The 15,186-nt window shown below is 37.8% G+C and overlaps 1 protein-coding gene across 1 annotated transcript; it reads left to right on the forward strand.

The window, feature by feature from the left end:
- Positions 1 to 241: 241 nt before the first annotated feature.
- LOC114533066 (tudor domain-containing protein 1-like) lies at positions 242 to 14,965 on the forward strand. The gene is made up of 5 exons (XM_028554652.1): positions 242 to 309; positions 5,661 to 5,876; positions 10,438 to 10,604; positions 11,086 to 11,489; positions 12,261 to 14,965. Exons 3-5 carry the CDS (start codon positions 10,562 to 10,564, stop codon positions 13,992 to 13,994), a joined length of 2,181 nt encoding a protein of 726 aa, XP_028410453.1. The 5' UTR covers positions 242 to 309; positions 5,661 to 5,876; positions 10,438 to 10,561; the 3' UTR covers positions 13,995 to 14,965.
- The last annotated feature ends 221 nt before the right edge of the window (positions 14,966 to 15,186 follow it).

The raw sequence follows: 15,186 nt of genomic DNA on the forward strand, positions 1-15,186 counted from the left end.
GACGTTTTTTCAGCCCTTTGCCTTCGCATCATTCTGGAATCTCTGATTTTTGTTTGTGTATTACATATAGTTGAGTGCGTACTGTGCTCTTTTTCGGCACGGGCTATTGAGCCTGGTTTTGTTTCATCTGACATCCAAATGGCAGCAACTCCAACACGAAACCAGGAAGGGTGCATGTTTCATTATTAAGAAAGTTGATGGGTATTTTTTATTTTTACAGGAAGGTATCAAAAATTTTTTGGCTGTTGGCAAGGTACAGTCTTGCAAAATTTTGCCTCCAAAAGATTCCTGCAATGATACAAAATATGGGTGAGTACGATATGATACGATATTTCTCATCTTAATGGTTTAGATTAAATTGTGGTTTTTCGGTCCAAAGAACAAATTTTTTTCTCCATCTGACCGCAATTTTGGTTTTTTGGAAAAGTCAAAAGAGTGCTCAATACTATTTAACAATTAGTCGCCGAAGGCGAGGTGATTACAACCCTATATTCACTGAGCCGAAGGCGAAGTGAATATAGGCTTGTAATCACCGAGCCTGAGGCGACTAATTGTTTTATAATTTCAGTATTGAAAAAGGTTTATTTTTAAATACAACTGATTTATGTTCTCAATTTCTGCTTCCGAAATTTTTCCAAAACGATTTTGAGTATTTTCAGCCATGTTTTTTGGGGAAAAGCAATAGTTACGGCTCAGACTGATCTGAGCAGTAACTATTGCCTCATAGTTACTGCTGAAGGAGCCAATCAGAATGCTCAAAGGTCATTTTTCAATACTGAAATTATACTGAAAGATGTTAGTAGAGCGAATTAAGTAGATGAAATTAAGTCTTAAAATGGATTTATTTAGTTAGAAACACTTCTCCTCTACAAATACTTTACATAAATTATTCCGTCGAAATACAGTCAGAGTTAGCTACAGCTGCATGCCCAACATTAAAAACCTAATATCTCGTCACAACAAGCAAGTATTATCAAAACCCGTAACCGCTCCAACTCAAGGTAATTGCAACTGCAGGAATTTGGAAGAATGCCCTTTGAATAAAAACTGCTTAACTAAAAACATTGTGTGTAAGGCAAGGGTGGCATCAGTCGACGGTATGACATACATACATACATACATACATAATTTATTTGAACTCCTCGCAAGACTTTTCAGCTCAAATTTACAAATGTCCTATGCTATTTATATTACCTATAGATCTATTTTACAACAATTTATATTACTAAGTATAAAAAATACGTATGGTAAGTATAGAAAACTATACTTAATTTAGAGATTCATTAAGAAGGCTCATCCTTAAATTATATTTGAAGCTTTGAACTGTATATAGCTCTCTATATAAAAGATTTCTGAGCAGTGGAATTTCTACATAGGGGTTTATGCAATTTATTTTCCTGACGTGTAACACGACGACTTATGTCAGATCGTGTTATAAACCTTTGACACAAGCATTCTGGTGCTCTATTTTTCATGCATTTGTACGTCATCACGCAATCTCGGTTCATATAGATATAGAGTTTTTTCAACTGGTAACCATTTCAACTGTTTTAAAACAGGCGTTATATGAACATGCTTACGAACTCCTGTTAATATACGTGCAGCAAAATTTTGCACTGTTTGAAGTTTGCAAATATTCTTTCGAGTAGTGGACGACCACACAGATGAACAGTAAAACAACTTCGATAGAACAACTGATTGAATTATTATTTCCAGGACGCGTGGAGCAAATAATTTCTTTATCCTATTTATTTGATATAATTTTTTCATGCATGAAGAAACCACTTCATCAATGCGAGCGTCAAAGGACAAACTCGAGTCCATAATCAAGCCGAGATCTTTGGCGTTGTCCACCGGTTGTATAGCCGTCCTGAGAAACGTAAACTTGATATTTCCTTGGATTTTTTTCAACATTTGGGATGTACCAAAGAACATTATCTTGGTTTTACCAGGGTTTGCTAGAAGACTGTTATTACATAAATATGTAGCGACAGTAGAAAGGTCCTCGTTCACTATCGATACCACATCTTCCATTTCACTGACACGAAATGATGAAAACAATTTAGAGTCGTCAACGTAGCTTTCCAAATTACTCTTTAGTGGAATAGTTGGAAAATCATTAATAAAGATATTAAATAACAAGGGTCCGAGGATACTTCCTTGTGGGACTCCTTTCGTTACAGCTGCATGGAGTAACTCAGATGTTTCATTACCAGTACGAACAGCTTGCATTCGGCCAGAGAAGTAACTCTTAAACCATTCAAGTGTAGACAATGAAATACCGCAAAGCTTTAATTAGTGTAAGAGAAGATCGTGATTAATACTGTCGAATGCTTGCTCAAATCAAGCAAAACCAAGACAGTGGTTTTCTTTTCGTCAATAGCGTTATAAATATGGTCAGTGACCATTAAATGAACAGATTCTGTCGAATGTATGACGGCAAATACGTTCAAGGAAAGATACCGTAACCACAAGAAATCGATTAACAATGAGAAATACGAAAAAGAGACGGAACCCTCCAAGTACATCTGGGGATTGAAAAAAGACGGTACGGAATTCGAGTTGAAGTGGTCAGTATTGCGGCATGCTTATTCTTACAAACCTGGTGGAAAGCGTTGTAATCTCTGCATCACTCCTATGGATTATCACTCCTATGGAGTAGAAATCGTGACTCGTCACTAAAGATGACTTTTGACCACTGTTCTGTTGTTCAGTTTTTGTGCATCCTCACAAATTGAAGACGTGCTTTCTTGTGGCGAGAGGTAAGACGTGGCTTCTTCCTTGGTTTGCAGCCATTGAAACCAGCTTCTCTTAACCTTCGTTGGGTGGTGGAAACAGAGATATTGACTCCATGCTCATTTTGCATCTCTGCTTTAATCTCGGGAGCGGTTTTAAAGCAATCAGCTTTGCTTTTTCGAACCAAGATGTTGTCTTCTCTTCTTGTTGTCTTTCTTTTCCTGCCCAGTATCTTGCAATCTTTAACGCTGCCAGTGAGTCTCTTCTTCTTAAGATGTCACTGACATTTCTTTGGCTGCAGCCAATTCTGCTAGCAATCTTGCGTTGGAAGTAGCCTTCGTTCGACAATGCCAGCACCATTCCTCGACGTTCAAGACTGATTCTTGGCTTTGGACCCATGATTTCGTAACTTGCTTTAAATTCTTCTTATCGACTGAATAACTCTTGTTGAAACTGGAATAAACTACGACTTTTGATTTAACGCTTATCTAGGTCAAAAGACTTGGCGAAGAATGTGGGACATTTCCACACGCGGTAAACATAATTATTTATGGAAAAAGAAAGTAAAATCTTTTGTAACAAGATAAAACTTTTGCCTATACATGAAATACCAATTTGAGCAGTTCTTTTTGACCGCTAGTGTATATATATATGTTTCCCAGGGTTACCATGTTTACTAACGCTCCCTAACCATTGTGTTTTGCGTACCCTAGTGTTATGTGCTTAATTCTATTGTATAATCTTGTGCATACAAACTATGGTATTTGCAGTTTTTTAATACACCCTGTAGACAAAGCAAACAATTACCGACAACGTTTGTTCTTGATGCATGGTATTCCCAAAGGGCCACCAATGCGGTTAATGATCACATCGAATTACCTGGTATTTATGTTACCCTAAATTAGCAATTCTAATAACATCAACTTGTATACACTAGTGTTACGAAATGCGCTTATACAGTGTGTATAAAAAAAATTCGAATCCAACTTTGACAAGCTGCTGCGTATAAAATACTAAAGTAAACGATATCTTTTTTATATGGCAGCCTTTTTTATATGGCAGCAAAGATTAGCTTATTTAGTTTACGATCTTATACCGTTCTTATACCGTTCTTATATCGAGGAACTGGCCGAGTTATCGTCTTTTAAAAATTGTTGCTCGAAATCAAATTTCCGCCAATGGAATCAAATGAGACCTCCATACATCTTCAAACTTCTATTGTTGAACAAGCTTTATAGGACATAAGCATAAGCATCATAACACAATTTTTGCGATAAATTTGCGTTTTAGTTTTTAGTAATGATTAGATTTTAAAGCTCTTTGGGACTAATTTTCAATAAAACAAACGTCCAGTTCCCATCGGCGGAAAATGGTGATTTTTATGAACTTTTTTTGTCGAACCAGTACTTCTTCATTTTTTAACTAAATTATACGTACAACGTGTCGTTTGAAAGAGAAATAAATGAACTTAACAATGGTTTAAAAATTAAACCAAATTTGTCAAATATATTTTGCATTATTACACGCAAAATTTCGATTCGATTTTTTTTTATACACCCTGTATAATGTAATTTAGCATTGTTAAATAAATAGAAGGTCAATATCGATGAGGAAATTACTCGGGGAACATGTTACATAAAACGTCGTGTAAAGTAAATATTATTATGACCCTTCGGAATAACAAAATTACTTTTCCTGTCATGAGGTGACAGCCCATAGGATTTCCTCCCAAACAATAGTACTGTCGTACAAAGTTCAAGTGTCACGATCTTCTAGGCGGATACAAGTTTATGTCAATCATTTCTTTGTTATATTTTGCTCGGTTAAGCACTTGAAGCCGTACGTCACGAAAAGCTTAATTTAATAAAATTATTAGTAAAATAGTTTATAAGTTTGAGATACGGTTCACAAAGTAATAATTTGGTAATTGTACTTTAAGTTGATGAAGAATATTTTAAGTTGTGAACAAGTTTTAACAATGGTCGATTAAGCAAATGACCAACTCCGACTAGTGCGTCACCGCTCTTAAGTAAACAAAATATGAGAGCTGGAGTGAGCTTCTAACGCCAACCCACACTTGTAACCTACAACGCTGATTGAACAGTAGACTACAGTTCTACTGCCATACGTCCAAAAAATTAGCCGCGACGGCGGGCTTAGCGGCTAGTTTCGATTCACCGAGCATGCGCCAATTCGGCCGCAATCATAGTACGTGCAAGTACACATGTCACACAATGCTAACCTACACCATGATTTGTTCGAACAAAACGCTACTTGAAAAAGCCGAAGACATGTTGCAAAGTAGGGCCATCCGAAACGGCTATATTGGAAAATACTCCGGATGTACATTTGTTTCTTTTTTTTATTCAAAGCGGTCATCGTGATTACAAACACGAGGAAATCTGTATTCTATCACATCAGCCACGTTGACATGTTCAGGAGACTGACGACTAAACACAACCTTTCCTGAATCGGTCATGCACAGAATGACACAGTCTATTTGACTGGCCGTGACTTTTGCAGAAGAAGCTACCTTCGTGGAATCAGTAGACTCTTAGTGATTTATAAAGTACACCACCGTTCGCAATTTATATAATTGGAAAAAAGTTAATTTTGTTCAGTGATCAAATCTTGCTCGAGTTTTCCTACAGAGGCTTTTTCGTGATATCACAACAGTGATTATCCCACAAAAGATTAGTCCTTTCTGCATGCCTCGTACCCGCGCGTTATATGTTTTTCTACTAAAGCGCCTGCCTGGTGAGTAAATAATGATTGACTGACATGTTTCATAATATCAAGTGCATATCAACGTATGTATTCATTACGAGGGCAGTCCATTACGTGCTGTTGCTCGGTGGAAATTATTTTTCCAGGATTTTTTATGGATATAAAATCAATATTTAAAAAATATATTAATTTTTTAGCTTTGTTAAATTTTATACTTGGAAAGATGCTTTAAAAGCTATTGGGGAATATGATGGATTGTGTCTTGGTAGTGAAGAGAAACTTCGCGTTAGAGTTGCGCACAGAAGACGGGATGACGATTATTTTTCTCGCGATGAAGAATACAGTTCATCGGATGGAACTGCCAAAGATAATCCAAACAATGGACAATCTCCTTTTGATGAATGTCATAAAGTGTAAGTATATAAAACGTATAGCTTTGATTGATTATTCTTCGTCTTTATTACACCTAGCGTTTATGTTATACAGTGCAGCTCCCTTAGGGGTAAGTGAAGTCAAAATGTAATCACCACGTCCTGTTAGATTCAAAATTTTGTATATGTTGAGTTTTTGAGTCAGTTTATAGGCGAAGTGTAATATAGCGTTTTGCCTATAAAAGTTTGCACTTAGCGAATAACGGTATTCTAAGCGTACGCGAACGCATACAGTTATTGGGAAATCTTTTGATATATGTGTAGGTCGTTTGAGTACTTCGGTGGATCCAGCACTAGTGCACTAATTGCATTACAAAACAAAATGGCTATTTTGAGCAGTTTTCTTGTGTCATGCAAATTGGTGCACTAGTGCTGAATCCACCCCTGATTCTAGGCGTTGAAGTTTACAAACAACGTTAATGTGGGTCATTGCCGCTCAAAGTTTTTCTTATCCTTATATTTGTTTCGCGCTTTCGCTTTCGAAACTTCGCTTGCTTAAACATATTCTCCTTATTTTAAGCCAAGGTAATTCCGCATTTTTGAAATTTGCACTATCCTTGGATCCCTACTTACTACTCGCAATATTGAACTTTTTGCCCATACTCCTGGAAAAAAACCTAATAAAACATCTTTGGAATTTGGGAAAAAGACTTTTTTGCGACAGTAGCTTTTGAACTCACTGAAACACCCTTTCCTCTTGTATTTCACTACTTACACAAGAGTGTATATTCAACGGTTAAGGATCATTGATAAATCCAATTACAGTTGCGCAATTACAAATACTTATGTAAAACGATAAAAAATTGAAATGGCGACGTGTTGGAAAACCGTTATGTAGGCTATTGTGCTTGTCAAATCTTCTAAATGAAGTCGGCACCCCGACTTTTCTTTTGGTTTTAACTATCATAGACTACATCCCTGGAAAGTTTCAGCGCATTCTCATTTAGGGAACAAGTGCTGCGGTATTACCTTGACATTTGAGTCAAAGCCTTCTTATCGTAAAAAAAGTTTTAGCCAAACTTTTTCAAAGGGCTAGTATTACTAATCTATATTACTATCTATATTGCTCATTGGTGACGATTTGAGCGAATCGCTCTCGACTTTTTAGAGGGTGAGGAAACCAAAGTCAGAAATAATCATCCTTCTCTAGGGAATAGATCATTGTAATTCTTGATCTTGAACGAGGAATTGCTAGTAAGCGCGAGTCATCAGCTCGCGTTGATTACGTCCCTGCATGCCCATGTACACACCGCTCGTCGCTACTACCGATTGATTGATTTAGTGAGGCCTCCAGGTTGCCACTGCATGTCAGATGGGCTTCGGCCCATCAGACGGACGTTATAAAGTTTTTCAAACTTGATAAAATAAATTCATTGCGTAAATGAACATGATTTTACCCAAATTGTTTTACGTCGTTATCTTTGTGTGATTAATTATGGTCGTCAATGTTCTCAAGAATATAAACTTGTTCTTTGCTACCACAAAAGTTCTTGCATCACAAAAAGAAAATTTGATCACTATCTATTATCCGAATTTCACACGGACGAAAACTGTTGCAAAGGTCGTGTTCGCCTTTAATACTAATCCTGTTTTCAAACGATGTTGAAATTAATCCCGCTCCAAATTGTCCACTCGGAAGACAAATTGAAACAAGTCTATCTCGCGCAATATCTTGTTTACGGAGAAAATGCTAACCTCGCCTTTGTCACGGAAACATGGCTGAACAAAAATATCAGTGACGCAGAAGTATTATCAAACGATTACGAGATCTATCGAAAGGACAGAGGAAGCCGTGCAGGTGGTGTATTATTGGTGGTTAAGTGAAGTTCGTTTCTTTCTGTACACGAAACAGTCGAATAACAACGCAAACTTGAATTGGTCTCTGTAGAATTGATGACGAACTCAAGAACCAAACGATGCGTATACTGCTGCTATAGACCTCCTAACGCAGACAGAAATTGATTAGATTCACGAATTACGTTTTACCGAACTTTTGAATGACTACTTCCTTACGCAAGTAAACCATTTATACCAACTAAAGGTGAAAACATCTTGGACCTGATCAAGTTAAAGCGATTGATATTTTGCAACCGAAAGAGAGTGGGATTGTTACTGATCATCATGTATTGTTTTCGAGGTGGGCGCTGATGTGAAAGCTCCAACTAAACTGAATAAATACATGTACGACTACCAAAGAGGCTACTTCCAAGGGCTGCGCTCGACTTTGCATAACATTGACCTTGCGCGAACATTATAGAAAGCAGTACAAATGTGAACGTTGCGTGGTCCCAATGTAAAAAAAGTTTGCAAGTGCAACACGTGAGTATATCCTCACAAAAAAATTCAAAAGGCAAGAGGTCATCGTTACCCTGGATAACTGGTGATATTTTGCGTCTTATCCAGAAGAAAGAATTTGGACGTACGGGAAGCTTTTGAATAAGTCACTTGCGACGGGCGTTTTTCCAGACGAATGGAAACTTGCTAATATTGTACCGAGATAATAAAGTCACATCACCAGTCACCAGACTTAAATGTTGGACAACAGATATTGGTTTGTCATTTTTAACCAAACGAAGTATATAGTGCCAACGCATCACACCGAAGAAAAGACCATTTCAGTCTCCGTACACCCTTAACGGCACAGTACTTGATGTTGTTATTCATTGTATAGGTGTCGAGCAGTGTACTGAATGAAATGCGAAAAATTTGAAGCCAAGATGGCGGAATATAAAGCCCACTGATGAAGCCTTTCTTGTTCGTATGATCCAGGCCTCCACACGGAAATTTCGTAGGTAAAATGCCAGAGGCCTGGGTCATACCTACAAGAAAGGCTTCAAGAAATCCCGTTCACATGATACCGGCAGAGTTTGAAAACGAAACGAAATTCTTACTTTTAGGGGCTCCTACCCGCGATGGCGGTATGAAAAAATGTGAAATCGTAAGAGTTTGAAATCGGTATGCTATCAATCATAACTTTCTCTGCCGGTAGCTTCTTTTTCATTTTCCTATTCCGTTGGTCTTCAATATAATCAATCAAATCTCTTCGTCCAGATGTTCGGGTGACGTTGGTTTGTTTGATGGAGTTTTTACAAAGGTGGAACTTTCGTCGACATCGTAGTCATCGCAATGGCAGGCGTACAGCCATTTTTTTCGTGATCTAATTGTGTAGTTGTAAATTCAGTTACTTCGTCTTCTTTTTCTCCGGCATCGTTCTCAACCGAACCAATAGGGACCTTAAGCATGTAGGACGGCAACACGACGGCGGCGCGGTTGAAATACTCCTTTAAATAAATGCTATGGCAAAGTTGTTGTTGTATATTATTAATTGTACCGATTTAGTGAGTGTAAGGCGTTAAGAACATTGTGTTTATGTTCAAGGACAATTCTGTAGAGCGTAATTCGAGGTAGGGCTCGCTGGGTCCTGAAATGCACCCGTTCTAGGCAAGACGTAAAAAACCACGTTTTCCCGTTGTAAACAGAACGAAGACGACTTCTAAAACCCATCATGGGTCTTTAATTATTCATTTCTTTTCAATGACCCATTGTATTGATAGCCGTCGTCGTCGCGTTTGCGTCCTACTTGCTTAAGGTCGCTAATATTAAAGGACGCAACTCCGACGTGGAACCTGCCAAAATGCTTGAACATATATCGAAGAAGGTGGCCACTATACGCCCTCCCCCACTTCGTCTTTCACTATCGAGGCTTTGTACTTAACTCGGATGGCTTTGATCTTTGTTAGTATACTCTTCCTTTACTGAATTGCTTTTTTGGATCAAACTTTGGAAAGTTTTCACGGTCAATTACACCATTTACAGTTGTTGGGTATCGTTTGACAAACATTTCTGTGATGTCAACATATTTGTTTTAACTGATTCCCAGTCAAAACCGGCATGTATCTGATTAGTTTTATATCCGTGGGCAACATTTAGAAGTAGGGATACTTCGTCATCGGTCTATATTAAGTTTTGAACTTTTGACGTTTTGAAGGTTTAGCTATAGTGAAGTATTAACTCTCACTTAACTGTGAAAGTCTATAACTACATGCAACGTAATGCAGCATGTAGACGGCCAACCGGTGATGCATTACCTTCAAATATTTATATTGATACCATTTATAGTACGAGCGTAATTCATAATTTCATAAAAAATTATAATTACTTCAAATTTCTTATTTGAAAAACAAAAACAAAAAGCTATAGTCACTGACCAGTGACAGTGAATCTTGACTAATCAGAATGCAGGAAAATCAATAGTCACCTCGAAATTTATAGTAAAACTGTATAGAAACACGAAAAATGTTTCTTTTACCTAATTATTTAACATATCCCGTGTAACAACGAACGGGTTCAATGTATTTCTTTCGCTATTGGAAAAACATCGGCAAGCATTTATGATGTATGATGTTATATATTGCCTGATCCGATCCTCCTTATACATCTCCTCCACCATTGAATCTATTATCCATATATCCGCATCATGCGAAAAGTACCTTGAAATGGTCTGTACTCTATTAAATTACGACCAACATCACTTCAATTTTAGGGGTGGAAAAAATGTTTGTGACCAAAGTTTAGGCCGCTTAAAAGGAGAAGCAAACTACAAAAATAGCGACCAAAATTCTTGCATACCACAACAACTGTCAAACGTGATCAAGAGTGAGTCGATCATGAATGAGGAATTATTTCCTGAGGCTAATAATGGATCTGCAGGTATATATACGGTTAGATGAAATTACTTTTATGTGTAATTTAAGTGTTTTGTAATGAATAGAAGCTGAGTGGCAGCTTCATTAGATTTCATGTAAACAGATGATATACAGTTGATACAGATGCCACAAATTACTTAAGCGCAAATAAATACCTCGGGATTGCCTTTTATATTGCGGTTTTCACCTACTGTAAGGTCTTGGCCAAACCACATTAATTGATTGAGCGGCGGTTAGGAATATATAACATATATTCCTAATTCTTCCAAAATCACGGGTCGACAGCGATTGCATATTATTCTACAAAATACCTTATCTCTGTACATGTTTCCCGTGTCCAACACCCCTAGTAGGACTACCTTCTAAAAATGGACGAAAAATCCTTGTTTCAAACGCAACCACGTGCTTCTATATAAAATAATACTGCATTTCGCTATTTTAACCTATATACGGTCCGTTAAGTATATCTTTATCATTGTTAATAGCAACACCGCGGATAATGATGCCTTGTACATGCTGTGACAAATTGTGCAAACAACGGTGTTCTGCGTGTAAGGCACCGTACTGCAGTAGGGAATGCCAAAAGATCGACAGAGTACGACATAAACTTGTGTGTACCTATCAGAATAACTCTAAACCTGCCAAGTCAGAGGTAAAGGTTCCAGTAGCAACAAACGGACCCATGTCTGCGCCTGACGATCTTGATAATGATAGTGACTTTGACTGTATTGATATTTCATTGGAGTCCTCAACTTCAAGGAAAGCCAAGCCAAATACAGAACAGCGAAATGACGGTGATGTTTCCCTCGATAGTTCTTTTTGTCAGGATTCGGGTGTTGTAATATCAAGAGAATCTCCTTGCGAAGAGCTTAATTCTGATCCAAGGGTGGTAAGTTACAATTAATTTGTTTTCAAGTGGTTTGGCAACGAGCATCCTTATATAGAATACTGTATTCTCCCAATGGTGAGCTAGAATGCGAATCTTTTCCAAACATTGTAAACATGCGTGAAATCAAACAATTTTTTAATTTGCACTATGATTTTAATTCGCACAAAGATTCGCAAAGAAAGTTACATATTATGATTGGCTTTCTTAATGACATGTATGTTACAGCGGCGGTTCTGCTCATACCATTGGGGACTCCGTGATTTATGAATTATCCAAATTTCGCATGATTTTCATTGAACATAAACTCTATTTTTTATTCATTTAGAGATATAGTGAAATAAATAGTAATAAATACTCTGACAGGACAGAGATATGGCGATTCAATAATTATGTAAAGAAAGCGTTTGTTTACATTACCAACTGTAACCTACCTTAAAATTAAGTATCGACCCGTTGCACTGACGTCATAATCATTAAAAGTTGTCCTCCAGATGTTACCTTGCTACGCGAGCGGTGAAGGTTTATATAGCGGTCAAAAGCAGTTAACGAAGCAAAGTTTCTCACACTAGTAAATATTTCTGTATTTGGCCCAAAATTTACATTTTTGCAAAATTTATGCTAGGTTAATTTGTCCACGAGATGCCTAATGTGACGTCATATGGAAAGGGTCTAAACAGGTCTATAGCGTAAAAGTGAACCTCCTCCACATTTGGAGACCCTTTTCATACTATTTCCAGTTACACGATTTAAACAACCTTTGGATAATTTTAGGCAACTCATACAGCGGATATCAACGTCATAATGGCTTCAAACGTACCTAATGATGTATTACCCTCTACAATAGCCTTTGATATTGTAGTATGCTATTTCTTGACACCGAACTCATTTTGGATTTGGTTCATGAACACTGCTAAAGAATTGTTTATTCGACTTACTTCCCTGCTTAATGAAACTTACGAGAAGTCCACGTATTCAGAATATATGCCAGTCACCGGCCAACTGATCGCCGCGAAATTTAATGACGATATTTGGTACCGTGCCAAGGTGAATTGTGTCAATAAAGATTATACCATCAACGTTACTTTTATTGATTTCGGGAACACTGAGAATATAACTGTGTACAATTCTCGAAAGATCACGGAAGCCTTAGCGCTGATTCCTAGACTTGCGACCAAGTGTTCTCTGCATACAATCGAAGAGCCGACTCATAAGTGGCCAACAGATACTCTTCATTTCTGTAATGAATTGATGTTGAATAAGAAGGGCTCAGCCATACTGCATGAAAGCGTTCAAGACTCATTAGTGCTGGAGATCAATGTGGAAATTAACGGTGTAATGCGTTCAGTCGTTGATGAGATTGTCAACCAAGGGCATTTAATTTTAGACAAAATTACAACGCCGGATTCTGTTAGGCACGATTTACCTAAAGGGGAAATTCCATCCAAAGAAGAACCCGTCACGGGTCAGCACTTTCCTGCTGGCGATAAAACACCTATTTTGCGTAGCAACAAACCTTGTTTTCCCGACAAAGAGACTACTCTACCTTTAATCCAGCCTATTTCTCCAAGCTGTAACAAACTGTCTTACAACAAGACCCAATCGTTACCTTCCCACTGCCCAACAACAACAGGAGGAAAACCTGTGGTTTTTAGCAACCTGCCTGGTGACGTAAGCAACATTTCACTTTCCAAGCAAGCGATTTCATGCAGCAGCTCTGTTTTCCCCGCAGGCAAACATTCCACCATCACGCCGGAGATACCCGTCAAATATCCTGCAGCACTTTCTGTTCCTAATAGTATGCGCATTCTACCTGATGATTACAGCACCGCAGAGCCAACACCGCCAATTTCCCTTGGTAGTCAGAAATTTGGACTGCAATCCGCAGTGCCAAGTCCGAAAAATGTCTCTCCTGAGCAGATGGTATGCCAAAAAGTCCTTCCTATTCCCACCTTGCCGAGTACACCATTTGACGTAATTGTAAACGATGTTTCCACGACAGAACGATTTTACGCACAAATGATTGACCCATCGTTAGTAAGGCAACTGCACAAGTGTGTGCGGAAATTAAACGAATATATCAGAGAAAACCATCCTCCGGAAAAGAAGAATGTAATTGTTGGTTCCTTGGGTTGTGCCAAATTCTCCCAAGATAATATTTGGTATCGTGCTCAAGTTGTTGCAATGAAGGAGGCAAGTTACCGAGTTAGATTTATTGATTTTGGTAATGTTGAAGATGTAAATCCACTGGAATTTTTCGAAGGCCCGGAGTCCTTTTTTAAGTTGGCGCCTCAAGCGATATGTTGTCGTCTGGTTACCAGTGGCCGTTTTCGGGCGGACCAAAGCAGTAATATGATGAAAGCGTTAACATTAAATAAACAGTTTTCTTGTATTGTTGTTGGAGATGTATCATGTCCTGAAATATCTGTAAAATTGCTCTCTTCCGTTGGTGGCCGAGTAGTGGATACTACAGAAGAACTGGACAAATGTATCAATCTTAAGAATTAACCAAATTGTGTTTGTAACTCTTGTAACATATGGTTACTATTTATTTCGTTGTTCCTTTTTGCGTATATAGGTTGCAAAAATCACTACGGGACGGCAACTGATGCCTCTGGCCACAAGCTAATCTGCGTACAAAAATCAATTAATCATAAGCCAAATTCTCGACATTTGCATGACAAAACTGAGTTGTCATCTCCAGCATTCCCTACATATAACTATAGCAGTTGAAATTCTGTTATTTCTATGCAGGTACGCGATTATTTTTCTGTTCTATTGGGGTATTAATTTCGCGCCTTTAGACCTATTAGTATACCATGGGTGCCAGAGGTTTTTCCACGCTCGCAAAAAAACCACAAATACTATTTTCCAGGCGTCAGCAATCATTTAAGTTTCCCACAAAAAAACTTTCTGTTTTACCAACAAATTGAATCAAAACTATTAATATTCTTGTATGTTTGCATGGTGACAGTCGATAAGTAATTTAGCTTGTAGGTACACAACGTAAGTATTTAATACTGCAAAGCTTTCGGTCCGTTAACCCGGGCCTTCAGCAGTGTATATCTTTGCTGTTCATTCATAGCAAAGCAAACAGAACATAAGACATAAGAACATAACCATGTTACAAAAATGTTCGAGCATGTTCGTCTTAGAACATAAGACGAACTGCGAGAAAGGTAAACTGGATAAATCTGCTGTAGCTCACCATGCATGCGTGGACTTATGATCATCGCAGTAAATGGAAAGATGCAAGCATTTTAGCGAATGATAAGCAGTCTCTCGTGAAATAAGTTCATAATAATTTCATAATTATTTGGTAAGTGAAACCGTTTAATTATTGGCGCGAGCTAACAAATCACGACTAACGTGATATGTATTTAAGTGACGGTTAAATGTGTATTTAGGTTATCGCACTGATGAAAGCCCGGGTTAACGGACCGAAAGCTTTGCAGTGTCAAATACGTACATGGTGTACCTACAAGCTAAATTACTGAATCAAAATTGTTCAAAACAACTCCCGCTAGGCACTACTTGGGGGAAAAAAAAAACAATGGGGGATCAAATTTTTCTATTCGAAATTTATTAATATACTTTATTATATGTTTTATTATTTATCTTTATTATTCAATCTTTTCCGGAAAGTAATTTCGGAAAGACGATTTTTGTCACATAGTCAGTTTTGGCGTTACACAAGGAA

This window comes from Dendronephthya gigantea, unplaced genomic scaffold (assembly GCF_004324835.1).
Source record: "Dendronephthya gigantea isolate DGI-Jeju-01 unplaced genomic scaffold, DenGig_1.0 000085F, whole genome shotgun sequence".
NCBI classification, from domain to species: Eukaryota; Metazoa; Cnidaria; class Anthozoa; order Malacalcyonacea; family Nephtheidae; genus Dendronephthya; species Dendronephthya gigantea.

Bases quoted from the DNA above. Each gene is read 5' to 3' on its own strand.
- LOC114533066 (XM_028554652.1), top strand. From the start codon at position 10,562: ATGAATGAGGAATTATTTCCTGAGGCTAATAATGGATCTGCAG. The intron at 10,605-11,085 runs GTATATATACGG...CATTGTTAATAG, and splicing joins GGCTAATAATGGATCTGCAG to CAACACCGCGGATAATGATG. The intron at 11,490-12,260 runs GTAAGTTACAAT...GGATAATTTTAG, and splicing joins TTAATTCTGATCCAAGGGTG to GCAACTCATACAGCGGATAT.